The 10,455-nt window shown below is 39.2% G+C and overlaps 1 protein-coding gene across 8 annotated transcripts in view; it reads left to right on the top strand.

Annotated features, from left to right (window-relative positions):
• Positions 1-1,405: 1,405 nt before the first annotated feature.
• ESRP2 (epithelial splicing regulatory protein 2) overlaps positions 1,406-10,455 on the top strand; it is a 70,913-nt gene continuing 61,863 nt past the window's right edge. For 3 of the 8 annotated variants that reach the window (XR_008447101.1, XM_054048784.1, XM_054048787.1), the window contains exons 1-3: positions 1,406-1,519; positions 1,711-1,863; positions 2,765-2,893. Coding sequence is in view for 7 of the 8 variants with exons in the window: in XM_054048784.1 (XP_053904759.1) it covers positions 1,729-1,863; positions 2,765-2,893 (264 nt within the window). In the remaining variant the exon portion in view is untranslated. Of the gene's footprint in view, positions 1,635-1,710; positions 1,864-2,764; positions 2,894-10,455 lie in introns of all 8 variants that reach the window. The other 5 variants (XM_054048781.1, XM_054048786.1, XM_054048782.1 and 2 more) reach the window with 4 other exon arrangements.

Raw genomic sequence — 10,455 nt, 5'->3', positions numbered from 1 at the left:
CACAACCTCCCTGGGCAATTTATTCCAGTGCTTAACCACCTGACAGTTAGGAAGTTTTTCCTAATATCCAGTTAGACACATAATTCACCATGAATACATTTCCAGCAGTGGTAGCAATAGCTGAAGATGTTGCTAAAGAGAGATATAAGGGTTTGTTTATTATTTTAAAACCAGAGCAGGGTTAAGCAACAGGATGCTCAAATCATCTGAGTCCTCCACACTACAAATTCCCCAACTGCTACTACTGGTAGAGAATTGTGCATCCAATTTTAGCCAGAGTAGACACAGTTAATGGAAAAGTGGTAAAGTTCCTCAATTCTCATTTTTGGTGTGTTTCCCTCAGTTTAAAAAGAATTTTTCCCAGTTTGTTTTTGGTAAAGCAGAAAAAATAAAGTGACATATGGCTACACAGAGAAGAAAAACTTAACTATATTGTAATCAGGCTGCAAGTAATAGCTAAAGAACTGCTCATATAGTGTGGCAATACGTTAAAAGATTTCCAGAGTGCCTTACATTTCAGGCATACATCAAATTGTTCCATGCATACCCCTATGTCAATACAGAATTCTGTTGACTAAATTGGGATCTGCTTTTGTGGAACAATATTTAAGATCAGGACCTAAATGCATGATATTTCCTGGCTACAATGTTGCACCCATTAAACATCTTTCCCTTATAATATTACAGTATGAAATTTGTATTTATTTTTGTTAGCGGTCCTTGGCGATTTGAATACACACCCACTGGTACACTGATTGAAAAAACATCTAGATATGCATCTGAAGAAGTGGGCTGTAGTCCACGAAAGCTTATGCTCTAATAAATTTGTTAGTCTCTAAGGTGCCACAAGTACTCCTGTTCTTTTTGTGGATACAGACTAACAGGCTACTACTCTGAAATCTAGATTTAAGTTGAAAGAAATGCTTCAGAGATCAAACAGTGTACCATGTTAAAGCAGCTATATTAATAAATACTTAAAACTTCCACATAGGTAGATTCAGCCCAAGTGAAAAAGATCTCTAGACAAACTTAAACCAACAAAATTGTGTAGCCAAACACCTTTAGAACTGAGTGAACAAACCAGAGAGGCCTCATGTCTCTTTAACATTCAGCTGTATGTTACATTCCACTCGCTGGTTGCTGATAAAGGAATCCTGTAAAACTGAAAGCAGGCAGGTAAAGGCACTTCCTGGAGGCAGAATTAAATAGAGAATGGGAGTTTTCCTCTGATCTCTCTGAAAAACCAATCAGGCAGGGTCAGCCAGGCGTTGATTCTCCCCACGTCCCTCCTACACCTTTTCCAAAGACCCAATGGCTTTGTCTCTTTGGGAGATTGACTTCAATCACATGGTCTGAATCAAGGGCAGGTAACTTAGGAGAGGAGGAAAAAAAAAAAAAAAAAACCTAAGCCCGGGCTGGGTTCCTGCCATGATGTTAGAGGGAGAGAAACCCACAGCTTGTTAATTTCACCTCCCAATCAGACCCGGGGAGAAGGAGATCACTGGGAACAGGTAGAGCTGTAAGAAGTTTTCTCCATTTTTGTCTCAGCCCTCCTTCCCCAATAGCGCGCTCTCTTCTCTTGATATTATTACTCCTTGTCCTTTTATTTCCCCTTTGATCACTTGGAAGAAGGGGTGAGTCTCTGTGGGATTTATTTTATTTTCCTTTGTCTTTTTTTTTTTTTTTTTTGACCTCTGCTTTTGATTGTAGTTGTTTCCCCCTGTGGTCATGACGGCTTCGCACAGTGACTCTTTGGTGGTGTTGTTTGGGGCAACAGCTGGTGCATATGGGGCTAAACTGGGTTCGGATGAGAGGGAACTAATTCTCTTGGTGTGGCAAGTTGTGGATCTACACAGCAAGAAGGTATGGCTTCAAAGTCTTGATACAAGGTTGTGTTATGTACGTACACTGCAAGCGAAGCAACCCCCTAGCCCAGGGCTGGCCGGGTGCAGGCATTATGGTCAGTATCACATATCCACCTCAGCTGGGGCTGTTTGTTCATTTCACAAATGCACCAAAAGGGAGGGGGTGGGGAGAGGTTAAGTCTACAAAGGCCTTTTGCTTTATTTTATTTTTTCCCCCAAGATTTTTTTTAAATTAGGTAATTTGTTTTTTTTTTTAAACGTTTGTTCTTTTAATGTTAGATTTCTCCTCATTTTTGGAGGCTTCTAATCCTCTTTCCCTGTCTCCGCATGCACGCTTGGTACACCAAACGTGCATGGTTTAATGGAAACTATCTCCATAAGGAAAACAGATCCTGAATGGCCTTGTTTTTTTTGTTTGTTTTTTCTTATGATCAAGCTATTTTTTAAAATATGTATCTTATTTTAGGCCATTCTAAAGGTAATTTTTTTTATTTTTAATTACTGCAATGTAAATGACTCAGAAGCTGCTCGACGTAAAGTTTTGTTTTTAATCCCTACACGCACAAATATACACAATTGTCCATTTTGTTGAGCAGAGTCTTCAAATAGTGTAAAGCTATATGATTTTCCCACCAAAACTAACAACTACAGAACGAACCAATGCTGAGTGGAAAACATGTTCTCCCCATGAATGCATGAGCACCCATAGCAAGTACCCAGTGTTGGTGCAGGAGAGAAGGAAAAGTTAAGGAGGGCTTTTGATTTGTGAAATTGACAAATACATTTTTTGGAAAGTGATACTGGACCTCTCTGACGTTTCTGCTAAGCTATTGAATGCATTGTAATAATGAACTCATTCCATTGCTCCTCATTTTTCTCCCTCACTTACATGTTTTCAGGTAGGGACATTGCACAAATCCCTGGTAAAAGCAGACAATTTGGAGCTAAGTGACCAATGTCGAGAAGTGAGTGGCTTAGCACCAGAGGGACTGAGCAAAGCTGAGCCTCTGGACCGAGTTCTCCAACAGGTGAGGACCAGCAAGGGCATTTGAGTGTTAACTCTGGGAGCAGGATTGAACTGATGCAATAAAGCAAATAGACTTGGTTTTGCCTTTCAATTTGAAATCCCTAGCTAACTGTTTCAAAACTAGCAATACCTCAGTCAAGGTTTGCCCCACAGAGAGATCTTGAGCTATGTGAAATTGGATTCTTGGAGAAAAATGGGAATAGCTCAAGTACATTGTGGCAAAACTTTTGAGACAGTGTTCTTGTTTTGAGAGTTTTGACCTATGTTTTCAAATTATTCTGAATAGGCCCATGTCCATTTTTTACCCTAAAGTTCTCTTATTCAAGGCTTAACAGGATGTAGCAGGATAATTAACACATCAGAAATTATTAGGGTACTAACAAAAATTTTTCAGAGAAGTTTGATCAAAGAAATACCATTATACTAAAGATACAGATTCCTAAGATTATCCATGTTAATATAAGACCTTGTCTTTCTCGTGTTGTGAAGAAAAATAATTCACTATTAAAAAGAACAGGAGTACTTGTGGCACCTTAGAGACTAACAAATTTATTAGAGCATAAGCTTTCGTGGACAACAGCCCACTTCACTATTAAAAGTAATTAGTTGCACATACCAAATTATAATTTCTGTAAAATACCACACATGCAGAGTGTGCATGATTTCTCTAGAAAGTTGAACTGAATGATCTTAAATTAATAGATAGTGAAGTGCTTAATTATAGTTAGACAGAAGTTGAGTTTGGATGTCCAAATGCATAATACAAACATCCATGCCTTCTGTTTATAAGGTTGTTTCTGCTATTGTTGCATTTTGCTCCATGAAACATTCTGCGTCACCTTAATTTCAGGCAATATGATAACCTGAAAATTCTTATAATCCTTATGGTTTAAAGAGGCAGCTAGTTACTTTAATTAGTGTATATACACATGGCTTTTTTGTCTCGTTAAAATGTGATAGCTTAGTAAACTGAACTTGACTGGAAAAATACAATAGTGCATTTTTATGGGGTATATGAAAGCTGTCTTTCCACACCTTACTTGAATCATTGTGGGTGTGTTTTGAAAGAGAAACTTGCTTAGGCAGTAGGACAGGTTCATGTTGTAACTTCTGGTGACACACACATAACTTGGCAGAATAGGAACTAACCTTACTTGATACTGAATGGTTAACAATTCACTGTACCTGGACTAAATAATTTCTTAAATATAAATACACAACCCTTGTGCATTCAACATCCATTTATTTTTCAAAATTAGATGTAGATTACACTCTTTGGTTTTTCTATGATAACAAGTTTCACAAGAATCCAGCTGAGAGTGCAAAGTGATTTGTATAGCTTCAAAATAACTCTGAGAAAATGTAAAGCTGCAGGTTTGAGCTTGTCCCAGATCTTGCACTAAAGGCATCTGGAACAGCTTAGCAAAGTACACGCTGTTTACCTTTATAGCACACCCTTTAATTATACTCGATACTTTTATGAGCGATTGTATCTTACTGCTGTAAACTGCGCTGTAGGTAGGTCTACTCCAGCATATAAAGAGAAATATTAGCTTTTGTGTATGGGTGTGGAGGAGACTCTTGCAAAGTATTTTTTTCATTTTGGGTGGCATATCTTGGCAATTAGGGAAGAATGTTTTTGTGATTAAAGCATTGGAGTGCAACTGCTGGCTCTGTCACTGTCTTCCTGTGTGACTTTAGGCACTTCACTTAATCTCAGCACCTCAGTGTCCCCACCTGTAAAAAGAGAATGACAATACAATGAAGTCAGATACATGTTGTGAGGATATATTCATGTTTTTGAGATAGTCATGTACTATGGTAGCAAAAGTAGAATCTATAGTACAATTATAGGAGCTGATATTCTGTTAGGTTCTTAAAAATTACTTGATGCTTTCAGGTACACTAGAACCCTTATTGCCTGGAATAATTGGGGATTAAGTAGTTCATTAAACTGAACATCTCAAAATTATAGTAAGTATGGTACATAAATTGCAGTTGGGTGCACTGCATTGCTTTCTTCTTGTCCTTCAAACCACTGGGAAGTGATTTTTCAATGTGTTCAAGGAATCGGAATGTGAAAGGATATCAACCTGCTCTTCATCAACATTTTGTTGTGTGCAGGTGTTTTTTTGTTTGTTGTCTTTCCAACCCCTATGAAGAAAAATGGTTTGTGTAACTTGATATTTATATGATTGGTGTTTGTAAATTCAAGATTCTATTGTATTGTCAATGAATGCAGATTTTTTTTTTTAAATTTAGATTATTAAAAGTGCAATTAGACAAAGTGGTTATTTTAAAAAAACAAATTATACCTAGATTGGAGGCCACGTTGTAGATCAGTTGATCAGTCTACTAAACGTTATTCACCTCTGGAGACACTTGCAAACTCTGCAGAGGGAGGGTGAGATCACAAAGCTAGTCGTCTTCATCTGGTCCCTCTGAAGCCCCCACACAACTTATAATGACTGGCATTTGTTGCTGAAAAGTAGCCCAGCGTTGTTGTTTCTAGTCAGGAGCATTGGCATCACTGGGAATGGGAAGCTTGCACAGTAGCAGTTTGCATTATGAATGAGCCTCATCTGAGTGCCCTCAACTCCTACTGGCTTCAATGGGTACGCGTAGGGTGACCAGACAGCAAATGTGAAAAATCGGGATGGGGGTGGGGGGTAATATGAGCCTATATAAGAAAAAGATCCAAAAATTGGGACTGTCCCTATAAAATCGGGACATCTGGTCACCCTACACACCACTTCTTTAGACCAGATCCCGAATGCCCTGCTTGCAGAAATACAATATAATATACTAGTACTGCATGTTTATCCTTCCAGCACTGGCACATGGTCCATTAAAATGCATGTGTTGTGGTTCAAGTTATATATTACTAGTGGACTAGGCTTTAACAATTTAAGGAGATGTCTTTAAATCAAAATTGGGCTTTATTTTTTTATGCACTTACCTGTTGTGGTGGTAGTACAGGGAAAATTTTGTATTTGTATGGTCATGAATAAACTACACCTCTACCCGGATATAACACTGTCCTTTGGAGCCAAAAATCTTACCCCATTATATCGAACTTGCTTTGATCCGCTGGAGTGTGCAGGCCCCCCCTCCCCTCTTTACCGCGTTATATCCGAATTCATGTTATATCGGGTCGCATGATATCAGAGTAGAGGTGTAGTTATATTATTCCACAACGTTTTGTTTTATTATTTTAAAAACAGTATTTGAAGATCAAAGGGAATCTTCAAATAACGGATATTTTGAGTGTGCATGATATGATCAATTTACACTGTGTGTCTCTAACTTACTTGTCCTTGCTCATAGTAACAAACTCCAGCGCCTGTCGATCCAAGGGCTAGGTTGCATTCGATGATGCACAGTGCACAGTAACATTGTGTGTACAAGTATCTTTTTGTCTTAGTGGAGAAAATTCTGTTAGGGATTCCAAAATCCTAAATCTGCACCCTTTTAGTCAGTTTGCTTTGTGTATTCAGTGAATTCAAAATGGAAATGATTCCAAGACGTATCTTTCAAGTACGACATCCTTACAGTTTTGGAAAGCCTATGATCTGCTCCTTACTGGTTCGGATTCATTGTCCTAGCTTCAGAGTTTCCTTTCATATTCAATGCAATTCAAACTCTTCTAAAATAATAAATATCTCAGTAAGTTGAGTGCATATAGAGATTAATTTCCAGGCCATATAAAATCAGACTGATTTTATTTTTAACTAAAAATGTCTTGCACTGTAGGAATTTTTATCTTCCATACTAGAATCATATTGCACAGTCTGACCTAAAGTAGTTACAGTTTTAGGCAGTCACATGGTATAGTGGAATTGAACATCTCAAAAGACAAAACAGATTGGAAGCTCTTTGCACAATGCTTCTCATCACAAATTATATGCACTAGATCCAGTGAAGTAAGCTTTTAAAGCAATCATTGCCTATAAAGAAATGCCCCATCAAGTACATTTTGAAATCTAATCAAGTGAAAAATAGCCGTAGCTCTCTTACAAAGAGGAAAGCATCCTAAGTACCTGGTCTAGACATTAAAAGGAAAGTATGGCCAGCTGTGGACTTTTTCTTTGTCATTCTCATGCCATATTTCCAACCTCAAAAGTTCAAAATTCGTGAATTGCCCCCCCCCATCATGAGTGGCTTATGAATCATGAGACTTTCTTTAAATAATACATTTTTGAATCATTTTATTTCCCTTCTGGTTTCTGAGCCTTTGAGGTGTACGTACTTCATATTTTCAAGCTTTTTTTTGCAACCAGGAGAGCTAGGTGTCTACTTTTGCTTTTAAATGAAAGCTGAGATTCTCATGCAGTGTCCTAATTCCAGCAGCTGGGGCTTTGAGGAAAACCAGCTATTGTGAGAATTGGCGACTCTGCAAATATCTTAACTCCTCCACACCCTACCAAAGGCATGACCTGAGTCAACTTTATTCACTTTGCTTAAGCCTTATTGCTTGTCATCCTGAGAGAGGAAAAAGCTGAAGAAAAATTAGTAATTATGGTGGAGAAATGCCTGCGATATGAAGACACTTGGTGGCTTCCATTCCCAGTTACTGATTTCCTTTTGAGCAGTAGTCATAAAGCATGAGTTTTCAGTGGGAGTTGTGTGCGTGACTCCTTTTGAAAATGTTCCCCCAAAATTCAGTTATGGAACGATATGAAATCATCTTTTAGTTCCACTCAAATACTTGCCTGCTGGACTGCCCTAAACTTGCTGGCCTTTCATCATATTATATATTGCAGCAAATAGACCAGGGATAAATTTACTTTGTCTTCTCTGGCCTAAAGAACTTGGAATCAAGCAACATGCCAATTTCTTTTTCTCTTACGTTGAGCATAAGTTGAAAATACTGTGGGCTTTGCCATTAAGTTAAGTGGCCATGAAAACAAATTGCTCCTTTTACACTTCCATATTTTTTTTAAAAATTCTTGTTGATCAAGCAGTAGAATCAAAGGGTTGGTATATTTTGCCAAATATCAACCAAGTTGGCAGGAAACAAACTAGTTGTTTGAGCCTTTAAAGGACAAGGGGTGGTAGAACCAGTGGATTCCTGCAGCCTGATTAGTTCCAACTGATTAAACTTAAAGGGAAACTTATTCTGCAGCCTCTTCTCCATAGTGTGGTGGTAAAGGTTGTTCCTATTTCATTGTTTTCGACTCTGGTGATATTTGGTATCTGTGTTAAAGCTTTCATTTTTAAGAAATGAGTTTTTCTAATCCATATGTTCACAGAGGAAAAACCTGAAAACATGAACTGATTTTTACTGTAAAGCCTCAGAGGCCAGAAGACAAATAAAAAGAACCCCAAACAACTTATATTGACAAATCTCACTTTTATGCCAATCTCTTGATTTTGGGGATCTGACTCTTGAATGCTTGCTAGTATCAATGCTGCTATCCAAACAGATACATTGTTGTGGGTTGTCTTTTCCTCGAGGCTTACCTAGCACTATAGATATGCCATTTTTATTTTTAAAGTACTGGTTGTGTTTGCTAAGAGCTTGTTGGGATGGTCTGCTAAACTGAACATTACTACTGGCATATCTACAGGATATAGTTTTGTGCAGTACTCTGGTCCTGCATCTTGTCTTTTCTATTGGCAGTTCATTGCTAAATTCAAATAGAGCTAGTTTAGGTGAAGTCTTGCACCTAATCTTGGGGCTTCAGCAGTCTATAAAGTGATTATCTATAGCTCCTCCAGATCTTTATGCTTTTTGCCTGGTTCCAGGCTTTTGTTTATATAATGGGATTTCCTATGATTAGCAGTGGAGATGGATGGTTAAACGTAGTTTCCCCAAATCTAGCCGTGATTCTGTTTGATGCTGTAGGTGGAATCTGATGGGTTTTTTTCATTGCTAATCCTCTGGGCTGTCCAAGTCCCTACAGGTCGCATTTGGAACACTTTCTGCTTTACAGTCAGTTAGGCCAGATGACAGCTCAGACCTAAGATGGTTTCTTCGAAAGCACCATCGTGTCACATGTCAGTGTGCAGTCTTGGCAAGGTTTATCTTCCACAGAGGCTTGGGGCATAGTAATATTTTTCGCATGACTAAAAATCATAATATTTTCATCTGAGTGATTCAAGTGCTGTACAAATATTAAGCCTTGTATACCCCCAAGAAGTATATTTAGATCCATTTTACACCTGAGTAAATTGAGACCTAGGTAGCTTAAATGACTTGCTTTGAGCTGCATCATGAGTGATGTGCAGACAAGGAAATAAAACTCCGTAGTGCTGGGTACCAGTGCTGTCATTCTTTAACCACTGGACCATATTAGTCACTGTTGGTGAGTGTTCATAATTGCTTCATTCTAATACAGGGAGGGAGAATTTGGACATTCTCTCCTGATGCTGCTGCCTACTTCTGGTAACGTTAAATAGTAACTTTAAGCTTCTTATCAGATTGGGGTGGAGTAGCAGCTATAAAATAGCAAACCAGTGCAACAACCTGTATAGCAGGGATTGGCAACCTTTGGCACGTGGCCCATTAGGGAAATCCACTGGCGGGCCTAGATGGTTTGTTTACCTGACGCGTCTGCAGGTTCGGCCGATTGCAGCTCCCACTGGCCGCGGTTTGCCATTCCAGGCCAATGGGGGCTGCTGGAAGCGGCGCTGGCCAAGGGATGTGCTGGCCGCTGCTTCCTGCAGCCCCCATTGGCCTGGAACGGCGAACTGCGGCCAGTCGGAGCTGCGATCGGCCGAACCTGCGGACACTGCAGGTAAACAAACCGTCCCATCCCGCCAGCGGATTTTCCTGACGGGCCGCGTGCCAAAGGTTGCTGATCCCTGCTGTATAGAGCAACAGAGGGTCCTGTGGCATCTTTAAGACTAACAGAAGTATTGGAGCATAAGCTTTCGTGGGTGAATGCCCACTTCATCAGACGCAAGCTTATGCTCCAATATGTCTGTTAGTCTTAAAGGTGCCACAGGACCCTCTGTTGCTTTTTACAGATTCAGACTAACACGGCTACCCCTCTGATACCTGCTGTATAGAGTCACCCAAACAATTCATATCTTCACATGGGATAGATGGATATGCTTGGAAGCCAAGTAGCTTTTCACTGGCATATGCCACTAATGTAGTCTGACATGCTTATATTGTGTCAGGCAGAACTTGAGACAATATTTACTTCCTTTTTTAAAAATAGCATTGGAATATGTATGAAAATGAAGACTGCTGGGTGAGGAGCACATGATCCTAAGGGATTATTTGACTTCCTTCCTTTACCTTATTACAGTAATGAGTCGTCATGCTATTGTCTGAATAACTCCTTACATGCTTTTGAAAATTTCCATTCATAATAAAAAATCCTGGGTCTACCATTTAAAAAAAAAAAAAAAAAAAGGGGGGGGGACACACAAGCTGTATGAGAAATGATTCCATCAGCTTGAGAAACTGTTTTTGTGGATCTTGTAAATCTCTAGAGCTTCTGTTTTTCACCGCTCTCCTATGATCCTACAATCTGGCTCTTGTGGCAGCTGTCCAGAGGATTGCACAGTTCTCACTTCTGCATGTTGCTCTACTCAGCACTGTTTAAGAGT

The sequence above is a fragment of the Malaclemys terrapin genome, chromosome 14 (assembly GCF_027887155.1).
Source record: "Malaclemys terrapin pileata isolate rMalTer1 chromosome 14, rMalTer1.hap1, whole genome shotgun sequence".
Lineage (NCBI taxonomy): Eukaryota > Metazoa > Chordata > Testudines > Emydidae > Malaclemys > Malaclemys terrapin.
The sequence above is the reverse complement of the archived record's forward strand: the minus strand, read 5'-3'. Positions and strand labels throughout refer to the sequence as shown.